Genomic DNA, 15,777 nt, shown 5'->3' with positions numbered 1-15,777 from the left:
CTTGGCTCCTCATTTAGTGCATATTTCAGACAGCTCCATTCACGACAGAACGATGTAAGTGAAATTGTGCGAGTAGCAACAAATCATATATAATAATATATAATAATATAGTGCGGGAAGACTCGATAATGTAGTTTCTGGACGCGATTTTATGTCCTTGGTGGTGAGGTTGACTGGCTTGGAGTAGCTGTGTAGAATGGACGCATGTTCGTGAATATGCATTCAACAGCTGTCTTCTTATTTTTTAAACCCTGTTTTAGGCCGTGGTGTTAGTAGTGAATGAGTAATTAAACATTTCAGTAATTACCGACTACTCTATGACAAACATTTTAATCTGCTTTCCGGAGCAATATTTTAAACAAATGAGCGAACGCTACGCTTTATTTGAACGTAGATCCCCGGTAGTGTAGGAAATTTTGTGGAGACGTGATTTTCAGTATATACTTCTACGTTAGCGAAATGGTGTATTCAGTATTTCATTGCCAATCCCTAAGTCAATGAGCCGACTGCGAAGCATACTTGTCCCACTTCTTGTGAATTTCCATTACTGTCAGGACACAGCCACGCTGAGTGAATGTCTGTGCAGGCCTTGACATATTGCCCTAAAACATTGTCAGAAAGATATGCAATTATCAAAAGCTAATGGATACAGCTAGGCTGAAATAAAATGACGTGAGTAAGCGAGCAAAGGTTAAAGAGCACCTGTTGCTCTAGAGCTCGGCAGACCGACGTTTGTGGATGGTGCTCTAGCTGTCAGAATAAAACGACATGTTTTTTTTTCCCTTTGTATAAGTTCTAACTTCCCACATGCTGCAGCGTCCCAGCGTACGTTGTTGGCGCATACACGGCCGAGGTCAGAACGTACATTCAGTTATTGTTCGCAGTTGCCCTGTGTCTCTCTAGAAAACAAACTCATTTTTGCTCAAGATAATGTTCAGGAGAAATTCGAGATTTTTAGGCACATTGTTTCTAGTATGCAGCTCATCGCTATTGAAGACGGCCACATGTAAGTAACTTTGTCTGTATTGTTGTACGTTTTTAAAACAAAAGGGTATTATGGACAAATGAACATGTGGCCGCACTAGAGACTTCAGAGGCATTAATTTTATGACATGCGGTATGCTGAACTGTCATCAAACAAACCATTTTGTTAAAGGCAGTGGAGCTTTTATAGTTATAATGCGGGATTTTGATACGGAGCTTTCGCTTTTCCTTTGGACAAGTAGGTCAGAAATATGGCTTGAAATGTGTATGGAGCATTAAGGGCTCATTCGCGCACCTGCCACACCTCTTGATACCTCTCGTTGTGTTGCCGCGGAATGCCGTTTTGACGGCGCCCATAGCGGGCAATATTGCGGCTAGATGCACACTGCCCACCGGACGTTAATTCATGGGTTTGTGGCGCACCCGAAATAATGCCTATCTAGTCTATTGGACGGGGCCGTATATATATATATATATATATATATATATATATATATATATATATATATATATATATAGGGTGAACTACCGAATAAGTCCCTTGTTTTATGTAGTGAACTTTGTTGTTCCATATGGCGAGCTGCCAAATTGAAAACGAAATAATAATAAAAAAGGCCTGCTTCACCTAACGGGAGCTCTGCAAATGTACGTTGCCACAAAAGACACCATGTGAAACATTAGCAATACAACTCCGAGTAATTGCGAGCTTTTGCCGCCATTGGTGCTTAGCTAATAAGGCGCACAGCGTTTGTTTTGTGTTTTATTGTCCTTCTCCTAGCTAAATAACGAGCCTGTCTCTTCGAATACTTTCTGGAAACAGAAGACAGGAGTTATTATAAAAAAAAGTGATGCTTTGCTGCTATATGAAGGCAACACTCAGCACCGTAATCAAATTTGGATTTGTAATTGTAGTACGCGCCGCTTTAACGAAAGCAATCACTTTCTTCGACAATTTAAATTACGCATTCTCTTCCCCTTGTTAGGTGCACATACTAATCTATTTTTCATCGCCGTTTGTAAGCCATTTCTGAATAACGAGGAAAGAAACACAGCGCACCAAAACCAAGTGCAGGCAACGTTACAAGTATTACTGCTGAACGTTCTGACGACAAACAGTAATTTTGATCAAAACAGGCCCATAATCAGCCGAATAAATGTTCTCTAACAATGCAAACACCCGCGATGTTTTACTGAATACTCATAAGTTCATTCGAAAACAGATGAATTGTCGTCAAGAGCCCAGATTTACAGCATTGTCCTTTCAGGCGCCTATAATGCTGTTCATTGAGAATTTACTTTGACCACACTTCTTCCACCTTCACAACACCAGAAAGAGTGGTACAGCAGGACAGATAAAGAATTTTCACTCATTGACTCAGTTTTGTCAGGCTTACAAAAGATGGACTCCATCCCTGAACTCTACACGAACGTCAAATATGAAATCATCAACAATTATTCATGTCTAGAAAACTTGAAAAGCCCAATTCAGCTACCCGAAAAATAGGTCAACTTGGAAAAACGTCGTGACAAGCACTTAGATAAGTCAACCCGCCACATGACTCCTTATTGACACTATCACTAGCACGCATACGTCTACCTTCATACCTCCAAATTCCATAAGAATACTTTGAGGACATTGTTAAAATTGGGACAATAGTCCAATTTGGTCATGGCTGAATATAAATACATATTTTTTGTATGATTGTTTTCATGATGTGCTATGTTGGCGTGAGAAATTCGGCTAACTGCGTCTGAAAGCAATATGAATTCACGCTGTAACCAATCCCAGCCATAGGTATCTTTCCTAGGTAACTTATTCGCACTAAAGGAGACACGTCGGACATGTAACAAAGATGGAAAAGATATACCGTGTAAAAGGTAGACACTGAAACTTTTCAGACAGCCGAGGAATAATACGCAGCACCTGTTGAGATAATGTCAAATGTGTTGGTTGATTAAAACAGGTAGAAAAACCAATTACAGGGGGCTGCTAGAACCCCTTACAAACGGGCGACACGGATGTATAAACTATAAAGCTTTCAAGTAAATATTTCGCGCCACAATTTATACAGCCGAAGTTAAATGCCTCTATAACTGCATTATGGCACAGAAATCATTCGGAACAATGAAAATATTTAATTACGCACGTTAGTCAGTAGGGCTTGGTGCCCTTAGTGGTGGCGGTGCTCGAGGAGAGATAATGTGAGCATTAAGCACCTGACGCTTGAACAAAATATTGTCAAGGAACCATATGTTTTAGCAATCGACTTTTACTGCTTTTGTGTTTGTTTTATTGTTTTTCACACTGAGTTGCCGATCGAGGTGATAGCTGCAACCTAACAGTGACATGATCAATGATAAGGACAGAAAACAGCGCAAAAGGATGTACAATCGACTGAAAAAGTCACCGCCCTTCCACTCCTTGAAGATGATTGAACAGCGAAGCCGTGAATGGCGCTACTTGCGGGGGATGGGACGCGTCGGCGTCCACGGGCGACGGCGTTCCTAGCGCGTTCCTCAAGCTTTTCTACGACGTTTTCAGACAAGAGTCCTTCACCAAAGCTCCGTATATACAACCAATGCTAACGCCAACTCCTCTCACACCCCACTCCTTTGTTGACCAACTCTCGTACACCGCCTTTGGTTGGCGCACCTCACGCTGTCCCCCTCTAACGCGAGTATTGGACGGTGCAACTTATGGCAACCCTGTCCCCGTTCTCCTTTTCATCTGCACCCTCTCACAGCATTCTCACAGGGCTGAGCTCTTCTTTTCCTCTCCTCTCCGCTAGGTCACGTGTGTTTTAGCCAACGGACGACGGCACAGGGTCCGCAGAAACAGCTTGGCTGTAAAAGTTTACGGGCCAGGGAAGACTGCCGGGAATGGCCTTTTCGTGACATTTCCGTGTGTCAGCCGCCGCTTAAAGCACCGCTTGGCGTCAGATCCGACCTCTCGTAGTTCGTCGATTTGTCAATTTTCTCATTCGGCACGGGGCTTTTTCTATTTTTATCAGCCGTGCCCACGCGCTTTTGTCTCGACAGCTGGATGATTGCAACCGATATTTGCCGCCCGCCGTTGGTATTTGTGGTTTGGATGAGAAAAACAAAATATCAAATCTTGCCATGGCAATAGAACAAACATTTACCGCCTAGCACTGCTCGCAAACATTTCCTGCCGGCTGCATATAGCCACAAAAGAGGCGTTGAAGGTGGCAATACGTCATGGTGGCGAGGCCTTATTTAACGGGGCAGAGTAGGAGCTTCGCTCTATAATTCAATGAATTCTAGGGCTTTACATGCCATTACAAAATTATAATCTGACCATGAGGTACACTGTAGTGGGGGCTCCAAATTAATTATGACAACCTCGTGTACGTCAACGTGTACCCATAGCACGGTAACGAGCGTTTTTTTTTTGTTTTGTTTTTCATTTCACCCGGATCGGAATGTGACTGTCACGGCTGATGATGATGATGATGTATGGGGTTTTATGGCGCAAGAGACAGAGATGGCCAAAGAGCACGATGCCACAGCTGGGATCGACCTCCAATTCAACAGCGTCACGCCATACCCACTGGGCTACCGCAAAGGGTTAGCGGCTTCGCTTGTTTTCAATCAATGTCTCGAATGCGTGGTCACGCTTGCCGTCACAAACAGCTTCTTCGGAATGTCAGCGCGACAAAAGTCAGTGCGCCGAGTCGTCGCCGTCGTACAATATCATCAAGGCCATCCTGTGGCAAATAATGGACACTCAGCAGCTGCTACTGTCTCGTTTAAGTGCGCCAGTGGCCCCAAAAGCGGCGAAAATTGCACCTGCTATAAGTGGTCTCCTGGCTACGCGGCAGCAACCTTGATCCCTCCCCGAGGTTCGAAGCCAGTCCCGTATCACCATCTGTCGTGGCATGATCACGATGGCTACAGTAAAAACATGGTGTTCTACGCAGCCTTCACAAATGGCGCCAACATATTAACACGATAGCGTTAAGGGCTCCGCGTCGAAGAAAATCCGCCGACGCCGGCGTCCGGCGTCGGCGGCATTGTCCGTAAGAGAAATTTATTCCATATATATTTAGGTATATGTATATGCCCTGCCTTGCTATATGACATGTGGTATATGCGGGTGATAATGCCATACCATTTTATCACCAAAATTACTCATACCTTGTACATTCTTGATAAGGCTATTCCTCAGAATTTTGAGAATGACAGCCCACAAACAAGTGTCATGAAACAAGACACCAACAGCGCATGCCTTTTATGTTAAATCTTCTCAGACTGAAATATGAAACGTGCAAAATAATAACACAAACCTGAAAATGATGTAATGTTTTTGGCGCGGCTGTGCACTTTTGCGTTTCTGCCATATAGCTCGCCTTAGTGCATATATAGCGTTCGCCGCCAGCGTTTCCCGGTAAACATGACGGTTACATAAGCTGCAGTTGCCAGGAAGCGTGAGAAGCAGTCAGGGATCTTTGAATGCTATCGCGTTCCACTATTAAAGGCGTAGCTTATGCTTCCTCCCAAGTTTTTGTTGCAGCGTAGTTGACATGTGCTGAGTGGTGTCGTCGCAGAGGACAACTACTTCGAATTTATTATGGCCAAAGCTGGTAATTTATGTCCAAAGTCAAGTTTTAAGCAAAATGGAAGCTTGCTAAAATTTGAATGGAGATCAGGCAGCAGTACAGCAGGATCTGTACACCTGGCACTCATATTTACGATAAACTGAGCATAGTATATCCACTTAATCTACAATTTTAGCTTTTTTGTTCCATCGGCTATTTCATGGGCTTAGGTATGAAATGCAAAGGAAATTCGGAGGCTTGGCCTCTTACCTGTTGTGTGGTTAACTTGTTGGACAGAGGCGTCTGCATCTATGACTACAAAGCTTAGGCTTTTGTTTCAGTGATTTTCCTATGTTCTAACAGGCCTGACCTGTCTGGTGTCTGCATAAAAACCACACAATATACGCTATGTTACAACTCCTGTGTATTGTCTTTACCTGTTGATTCATTGAAGATGGAATAATTCTCGTTAGTGTGTGCTGGAACACGGCGTTATTTGTATGTTCGTATGTTTGTATGTGCACGAAATTGCCTCAACTGAAACTCCAACTTGCCTGGATAGCTTTTTTAAACGAAAACAAAACTATCTACCCCAATTACACTTCATACAACATTAATGAGCACTTGACATCTAGTACTTGTGCCTAAACTACCTTGCTTCCTTTGTCTACTTAGAATCTGGGGACATTACACAAAACACAACATGAAAGAAATGTCGAAAAAATACACGAACTTATACTTTATTTGAAACGTGGCTCAAGGCTGACTGCCGTGTAATATGCCACTTGTTCTCGTTCATTCTATGGGATTTAAAGAGATATGTTGGACTTTAATGATGCCTTCCTTCATCCCAACTTTACTGTAAACATCTTTAGTGGCGAAAATAGTTGTGCTACTGCAAATATTCAAATGTTTGAATATTCAAGTAATATTCATCGATGGGTGGAGACTGATAAGCTAAATTATTAGAGGAACTCGACAGTGGTTGTGCCTGAGTAAAAAAATACGATTTAAATGCGCCATCGGGGGTAATAGCGGCTGGTGTTATCGAGCTTCGATTCAAGGCGTGCCGATAGAAGCGACATGCAAATGGTCAAAGTGAAATTATGCAAGTCATAAAGCTGGCGTAACGAGTGTTACAGAATACTGAGTGTAGTTGCAATATTGAGTCCCTGAGATAAACAGCCTGCGATCGAACGATAAACGCAAGCGCACCATCGTAGTAAGTTATTTTCATATGCTGCTAACGTCATAGGCAGTGCGTATAGCAATAGTTGAAAATTATGTTAAAGTTTGATTTCTTGGCTGCTGTTTATTAAAACTTATTCGACAAGATACAATGACAGAGTCGTTTTTGCAGTGGTGAAATATGCTCTCGTTATTCTTAAATATATCCTAGTTCCCTCTACTTTTGTAGAGATCACATGTATTAATTTCTAGCGTACCCTTGTGCTTCTAACTTGCACCTAAAATATACATTTCTTATGTTTTAGCGTCGTGCTCAAGTGAAAGCCTGCCGAACTTCATGGACTTTGACAAAGTGAGTCTTCTTTTTCCTGTGTAAAGTCACATTGTTGTGACGGCTAAGGCCAAGACGGTAGCGAAAACTGACGATCACGAACTCTTTATTCGGCGAACTTGGACGCAGGGAAGACAAATCACACCCAAACGTAGCGATAGCGGAGAGCACATCTTCGGTTCAGAAGCACCACTTTTTATTGACCACTCATTGAGCATTCCAGCGTGATTGCTGGCGCTCGCATAGGTTCTAGTATTTACTCCACTACTCTCGTCGCGCACGCCATCTGATTACACAAGACTCGGAGACAACTTAAAAAAACAGGTAGAACCAGCGATAACATTAGAGAAACTTGAGGGACCGAAACACGTCTTGTGGTGGACGAAAGCCGTTAACATTTCCTACCCGCTGAAAGATGGTCACTGGGAAAAATATAAATTGGTACTCGTTGTTAATATTGACAAGCGTACTTGGTATATTTCTCGGGTGACGTTTCACCGTCTAACAAATGTTATCCTTCAGCGCAGGACGCGCCTGCATATATCGGAAGTTTCTTGAACGTTATCGATGCTTCTATCCGTTATCTGTTGTCATGCACTGACGCTTATGTAATCTGAATGGGTGAGCGACGCGAATTTTCTAGTACTTTCTGGAAGACACGCGGGCCCCAGCGATTACTCTGGAACCTTCGATGACAGATGTATAAAAGCCGACGCGCTTGGCTTGCTGACCAGATTTTCGACGATCACTGGCAGCGTTCGCCGTTATCGTTGTGCTTTGAGTGTAGCCTGTTTTCCTGGGCACAGGTTCGCCCAATAAAGAATCACTTTTCCCCATTCACAGTTTCGCTACTAGCCCACGTTCTTCCAGCGTGTTCCAGGCTATCCGCTCAGTTTTTGGTTTGAATGGTAATATTCTACTACGGAACAATTTAGAGACAGTTGGTGAATGCAGGGCAGATTTGTTTTGCATATGTAGGAACTCGCAAATAAAAGTTAGCTTTCGAGCAATATAGTCACACACCACATTTCTTAATTCAGGTTTATTTAGCATCTGTAATGGTGGTTCTGAGACTTCCGTTGCTTCGGTGTCATCCCAGTTTGCTATGGAACTTGCTTTCCAACGTCCCTTATGAGCACGATAGCAAGACTACGATTGTATGACGCCGACGCAGTGAAGACGTTGGAATGACTTCGATGGTAGGACAAAGGCGGTATAACGACGACCGCGTCACAGCGATGGCGTGAGGAGAATCTGATAACCACGATTGTGTGACGCCGATGGTATGAAGAAAACAGGATGACGAAGCTATAATGATGACATGCCACGACCACAAATGGCTTGATCACGACGGTATGACAACGGATGCATGATACCGACTATGTGACGGCGGATGGCAACGCATGACGAAGGATTGACGACAATCTATCAACGAAGGTGGTATGACGACTACGGCACGACGACAGTAAGATAACGTTAGTGAAGTGACGACGGTAAAACGACCACGTGACGACGACGTCATGACGACATTGGTATGAGAACTGTGTGATAACGATGGCGTGGCCAGGAGGGCATGACGAGGGTCGAACGACGAAGTTAGATTGACGACGATAGAACGATTGTGATGGTTACAGGATGGCGGTATGACATCGACTGGACGACGATGGCATGACAACGCCGTCCTAATAACGATTGAATGACGACAACATGATAACGATATAATGGCGAAAAACATACGTTGTAAAAAAAAGAACAAGCTCAAAACAAGCATCCGAACCAAATAATTGATGATTAGGCACTCGTGGTAGCAATGAGAAGCACGTAGGGCTCCCCGTGTACGTTTCTCGGTAGAGATTACTGTTGCGCAAGCTGCCGCGGCGTGCCGCCGGCTTGCCACGTGGGGTGTGACGTCCCTAGCCAACTGATTTCAGTGTTGTTGCAGCACCGCTATGGGCGCTGGCGTACTGTAAAAATTACCATTACTCACATTCATACCATTACTCTACAATAGTACTGCTACCATTTCTCTGAAGCCATATTGCATACCTGCGGTAGCAGTTGTGATGGTGGATTTCAACAGATTTGCTGGACATCCACTTCGCAGGGCCGTGATCAGCGTTTTTTTACTTACTATCAACAATAATATCGTCTATCCCCGTTTTATCTCTGATCCACACCGCTCTCTTCCTGTCTGTTAACGCTACGCCTAACATTTTTCATTCCATCGCTTTTTGCGCGGTGCTTAACTACTTCTCGAGCTTCTTTGTTAACCTCCAAGTTTCTACCCCATATGTTATATACACAAACACATACCTAGCGGCTAAAGCTAGCAGGCAACTTGGGTCAGTGGGTCGCAGTAGAAGGCGTATTGATGATGGCGTGCACGACTATGGAAAGACCACGACGGCATCACGACCACGAGGCCAGGTGGTCCTAGCTTGTAGACAAATTGGGCTGCTTGGTCAGCGTAAGATTTTGAATAGATAGATAGAGGAATAGATATAGATAGATAGATAGAGGAATAGATAGATAGATAGATAGATAGCCTGAAAACCCCTGAAGTAGAGCAGATATGCGCATAGACTGTCGAGCATATTTTGCACCACGCCTACCGTGGTGCCTGGATAATGCTACGCATATCTTCGACAGTGCCCTTTGAGGGACGTTCCGCTTAAGTTGTTTGCGGAATGCACAGCACGACATAACAGCGGAGGCGGGATGGCTTATCACAGCGATGATATCACAGCGATGGCTTATCACAGCGATGGCTTATCACAGGATGGCTTATAACAGCGGAGGCGGGATGGCAGCGAAGGCGGGATGGCAATTACAGCGGAGGCGGGATGGCTGCGCGTACCTGCGTAATTAATTCACGAGTTCCGCATCCTCTGGTTTTGGGTTCTTTTCAGACAACTTCTATCTTCATTTGTACGGCGTTCACAGGGTATCCCTAATGCTTGCTATCCCCATTTCTGGTCTATGTTTGATGCCTCCTTTCTACATGTGGCGTGTGGGAAACAGTCAAAACGAACGGGCTCGTAGAATGCTTTACACCGGCGCGGTTATCTTTATCGCCGATAAAGATAACCGCGCCGGTGTAAAGCATTCTACGAGCGTTGGTCACTGTGCTCCGGATGGCACCTATGAACCACGCACACAATGCGCTTAAAAAGCGCATTATTTTCGGTATTTGGGAAAGGGGTTTTCTGGCTTCAAGTGGAATGTTTAGACTCACTATAATATGCTACGCCTTAAAACTACAATTTATCGATTGAAGAGATTATAAATTGCTTTTACGCTTTCTGGTCACTCTAATCTGAGATGCTGCGAACGCGCAGCGGCGTGCGCCTCTTTTAGGAGCGCATCGTTTAGGCGCCCATTCCCGCGACAAGCGTCACCGTCGGCTGTCGACATCGGCGCCCCTCGTAATCGAGCGGAAGAGCACAGCGAAGGAAGAAAGAGCGAACGCGGTGCGCAGCGGTGGATGAAAGAGGCGATAACAAAGAAACTGCGAGGGGGAAATCGAAGGATGAGGGTACGGCGCAAGAGTGACAAGGAACACATAGTGCCGCGCAAGAGGGGCTCTGTGGCGACGATGACTACGACATTGCGCCAGGGTAGCACGCGTCGTATGTTCACCGCTGACTCCACCGATACCATATATGGAAAGAAAGCGCTACATGAGCCGAGTTCTGTCTGCGGCGGCTGTTGTGAAGCGTGCCCACGCATCACCCACGCGCTGCCTCTCGGGCACGGTGTAAGATATATACTCTTTAGGTGGGGACACTTCTCGGCTTGCTTGCTATACGCGATTGACCAGATAAAGTAAGGGCGCGCGTCTATCGGGGCGGTGACGGCAGCGGATACCTATCGGCGCAACGACGCAACTTCAGTTAGAACGCAGGAGAGAGCGTGCGCCGCCAAGGAACGCGCGCATGCTCTCTCCCCGGTGACCTACTTTCGTGCGTCACTCAATCATTTCGGATTTCCCGCGAACCGCCGGTTGCTATAACAACGGAGATTAAACCAATAAAAAGCTTTCTGTGTTGAAGTTGCGTCGTACTGCCGATAGGTATCCGCTGCCGTCACCGGGCCGATCGGCGCGCGCCTTTGCTACTTTATCTGGTCGACAGGGTCTGGCGAGTGTCCTCACCTAAAGAGTATATATCTCACACCGTGCTCCCGGGATATCCCAATTAGCGAGGCACTCGCGCCACACTTCGTTCGTTAAAACTTATAGAGATGCGCTACAATTTCGCATTAGGCAGTATTGTAATTATCGGTGAATTTTTTTCTACCCTGCAGCGCAAATGAGATAATATTCTGCGCCGTGGGGCCGCTTCATTTTTTCACACACGAAGTTAGACTAGCCCCAGCCTCCACGGTGTTCACCATAAAACTTTACGGAATGTTCCCGAGGCTGAAGTCATTGTTGAAAACCTTTTATTGCTACATAAGCGCATTGTCACATCTGAAACAGTTAAACTGCAAAACAGCTCAATAGGTGTTGCGTCACAGAGCACGCGCGCTGACAGAAAAACCGCTGTTTCATTGCAGTCAACTCTTGATACGGGTTTTCTGACGGAATGTTTTGAGGATTCAACATCAATAGCCGGAAATCACCAGTTCCAGACGGCATCTCTGTTGAAGTATTGCGGAGAAACTTCGGGCACATTAGGGTCTTACGGAACACTATAATTTACAGAAGAATAAAAATTGTTTGTAGAGAATACGGCAGGCATTGCCAAACCCTGACTGGAAGCTCACCACTATCGTTTAAAAGAAATGTGTACAATCATTAATATTGCATCCTAGTGGTGCTAACATAAAGCGCAGAAACCTGGAAGTTAACAAAGAAGCTCGAGAACAAGTTTAAGACCCCACAAAGAGCAATGGAACGAAGAATGCTAGGCGTAGCGTTAAGAGACGGGAAGAGAGCGGTTTGGATAAGGCAGCAAACGGGGATAGCCGATACTCTGACTATAAGAGAAAAAAATGGAGCTGGGCTGGCCATGTAATGCGTAGGGTAGGTAATCGATCGACACTTACAGTTACAGAATGGGTGCCAAGAGAAGGAATGTTCAGTCGAGGATGGCAGAAAACTAGATGGGGAGACGAAATTGGGAAATTTGCCGGTGTAAATTAGAATGAGCTAGCGCAAGACAGGGGTAATAGGAGATCGCAGGAAGAGGCCTTCGTCCTGCAGTTGACATAAACATAGGCTGATGATGATCATGATGAAGACAATGAACAATACTAAGTTCAACACTCAACGTGCACCAAGAGGCTCGAAAATAACACGTACGCTTCTTTTACATTAATGGGAATGTGTTGATGTACTTTCTTTTTCTCTCTGTTTTCAGTGTTTTGTCATTCCAGAGGACCTCTGCACAAACCCAGTGAGTATGAGAAAGTGTGCCGCCCTGCTCTTCGCGTTCACTTGAACACGCACCCTTACGCATCTCAATGCGAGCTCTAAGTTTATCTATGTGGTGGTGGGGTTGCATAGCCATGTTACTGTTCTTATCTCAAATTTTCAGCCCTGAACTACTTATCCTTTACGACGCAAACTGTACTTCACCTTTTCTCGTTAATATATCCGAATAGACGCGTCATTAGTTGTTGAGCGAGAGACAGCAACAAAATTATAGCAGAGAGGTCATTATCCATGCACCTTGTTTGCTGCCCTACACTGAAGAAGGAGGAAGCGAGATCAAGATGACAAAATCAAGACACAACATCACACACACACACACACACACACACACACACACACACACACACACACACACACACACACACACACACACACACACACACACACACACACACACACACACACACACACACACACACACACACACACACACACACACACACACACACACACACACATCCATGTTTACTGTTCATGCAAAGGCAGCTGCCGAGTCTTGTAAGGCGTAAAAAGCGACTTGCATTAGAGCAATTGAAGTATGTTCATCTGCGACACAGCCATAGCCTGTGACACGCGAGACCCGAAATGCTCGTACCGCTCCAGTTTTCCTGGAATAATCGTGTGCAATTGATGCTGATCAAATCCGAAGACAAAAATGCTTATGGTCGGCAATAACTAGGTCGGCAATTCTAGGCTACTGGGCAGCCAGTAGCCTAGAAATCAGCGGTCATGTTTTCCTACAAATGTGGTCAGTTAAAAAAATCCCCACACAAGAAGACCAAATCAACAAATTGCGAAACTTTCCTAAGCACCAACAACGACTGCGATGTTTGCTTTAAGTTTCGGACCAATGCTGCAAGCAGTGATGGATATGATCTCGTTAGCAGAATACAATGCTTCGACGAACCTTTGCTGGTTGGAGAAATCTTGAATCGCCTAAAGTAAATGTTTCGATGATAAATCCCTACGGAGCGATAAAGTCACCTATAGGACAGTCTTTGGCCACTCTTTATTTTGAAAATATGACAGCTGCGGGTTTGATTTGTCTCATAGGTCATTCTAAATAGGGCGAAGTTTTATGGCAATGTAAAAGTACCAGGACTGCTATGCGCGCGCAAACACAACAATTGCAACTGAAACACTAATATTATGAAGTTTACTACCCAATCTACCGAAATTAAACAAGCGCAGGTAACCCACATATTTGAGCAGAACGCACCACATAAGAACGCGAAATACACAGATACCAATACAAGAAAGTTTTAGCCAAGAACACTTCGTTTTCACTCTCAGAAAGAAAATAAATATTTTGCCGAAATTTCAGTTGATCATTACTATTCTTTCGTAGGCTTACGTTTATATCTGCGAACAGTAAAATTAGACTTCTCCAGTGCTAAAACGTGCCCCCGCCCCCCTCCCTGAAGAGATATCGCACAAAAATATAACTCTGCTCCTTAGATCAATACAACTTAAATACTGAAGAAAACAGTTGTAGTCTCTGCTTTTTAGCATTCTAGGTTTCCAAATGTTATCACGAGTAACTGTACTTTTGCGATAGGCGTTCAACCATTCTATGTAAAGCACAAGGAATTCATACATAAAAGCCAAGCTTCATGCATCATACCATATTCACGCGACAGCGTTAAGGGCCACGTGGCGTAGAAAATACGGTGTTGTTGGTAGCGTCTCTGGCCAAAAAAATCATGTCGAACCCCGCATACCGATCCACACAGGCCCTCCGCGTGGCGCAGAGGCGTTACTGAACTAATGGAATTTCTCAAAGTAAAATGCGTCAGAAAGTTCGTAAAGTACGACTTACACACAACCTACAGACGTGATTCCAGCTGGCGTTCGGGGTCTGTCTACGAGTGGCGCGGGCCGCTAGATTCCTTGCAACACCATGAAAAAAAGTAATAACCAATGGCGTGATAAAAAGTAGACGCTTAAATTTGCACTCGGCCACGCAACGCTTGAAACAGCGAAGCTGGGAGATGGTAGGCCAGCATTTTTCGGAAGTGCGCGCGAACTTTTCATCATATTACTCATGATGATGACCAAACCTCTTGACCACGCAGAGAACGAGCGTACGAACGCGCCAGCTGTGTACGAAGACGACGTCGCTCGAACATAATCATATGATTCGCATAAATGCATCTTCTGCAAGCGTGGCTGTATAGCCTAAATAAAGGCCATTAAAAAAGAAAAAAAGGCTGCATAACTTAGTGGTTGCGACGCTCGATTTGGGACAGGGGGTACGCGTGTTCATATACCGCCTCGGCAAGAAAGTGCATTTTCTTTCTTGGTAGTTTCTTGATACGCACAACAAATTACAGCAGGCTTAAACGCTTCGCTGTTAAAATACAAGAACCTCGCTTCCGTGCATAGCGTTCGACGCCAGAATTTCCAGGAAAACATTACGGTTACATAAGATGTAGTTGTCGGGAAGCGTGAGAAGCAGCCACGGATATTTGAATGCTACCGCGTTCCACTCTTAAAGGTGTAGCTTAAGCGTCCTCCAAGTTTTTTACTCCCACAATAAACTCGGTCGCATAATAAAGGTACCCTAAACTTTGCCCTCAGATTATGACATTTATCCGCGTGATAAGCGCACACACAATTTTGGTCCCACGCCTACCCATAAACCATCAGCCATGTTGTGCTTTTCTGTTTCACTCGCTCTGGCTGATTTTAGCGCATAAAGTTATTGTACATGCAATCTATGGCCATATATAGTAACTTTATTAGCCCATGCTACCAAGAGTCATCTCTCGCCGGAAAAATGAATGCTCTCCGACTTTTCGCTAGTTCGAACAATCAATCGAAACGACGCGTTGGACAGTTGAGCAGTTACTAGCTAGTGAAGCGCAGAGCAGTGCGACAAATTGCGGACTGGTTTGCTTGGAAGCTTTGGTGGTTTGCTTGGAAGCACAGCTTCCAAACAAACCACTCCACAATTTGGCGACTCAATATCTTTGTTGTAGTGTCCGTCGTCGGCTTCTTCGCCGAGTAGGAGCTCTTGTTATCGTTGATACCATTGGAAGGGGGTTTATTAACGTCGGACGGCAGGCGGAAGTATTGCACGACGGGCACAAAGACCCGCACAACGGAGGATGACCAAGGGCTACAGGAAGGCTTGATGACTCCACGCTGAAGCATGTCGTTAACTTGTTCCGTAATTATACGACGCTCCGCTCGTCATGCGCGGTAAGGGCGCTGGCGCAAAGGAGTGGTGGTTCCGGTGTCAAATCTGTGAACAACGGTGTTCGTTCGACCTAAGG

At 44.9% G+C, this 15,777-nt stretch overlaps 1 protein-coding gene across 1 annotated transcript in view; it reads left to right on the top strand.

Annotated features, from left to right (window-relative positions):
• Nucleotides 1-859: 859 nt before the first annotated feature.
• The window catches only part of LOC125945938 (uncharacterized), a 68,004-nt gene continuing 53,086 nt past the window's right edge, over nucleotides 860-15,777 (top strand). The window contains exons 1-3 of the mRNA XM_049668340.1: nucleotides 860-1,006; nucleotides 7,037-7,083; nucleotides 12,426-12,461. Of these exons, the coding sequence (XP_049524297.1) occupies nucleotides 931-1,006; nucleotides 7,037-7,083; nucleotides 12,426-12,461 (159 nt within the window). The 5' untranslated portion in view covers nucleotides 860-930. The remainder of the gene's footprint in view (nucleotides 1,007-7,036; nucleotides 7,084-12,425; nucleotides 12,462-15,777) is intronic.

The sequence above is a fragment of the Dermacentor silvarum genome, chromosome 5, assembly GCF_013339745.2.
Source record: "Dermacentor silvarum isolate Dsil-2018 chromosome 5, BIME_Dsil_1.4, whole genome shotgun sequence".
Classification (NCBI taxonomy): Eukaryota; Metazoa; Arthropoda; class Arachnida; order Ixodida; family Ixodidae; genus Dermacentor; species Dermacentor silvarum.
The sequence above is the reverse complement of the archived record's forward strand: the minus strand, read 5'-3'. Positions and strand labels throughout refer to the sequence as shown.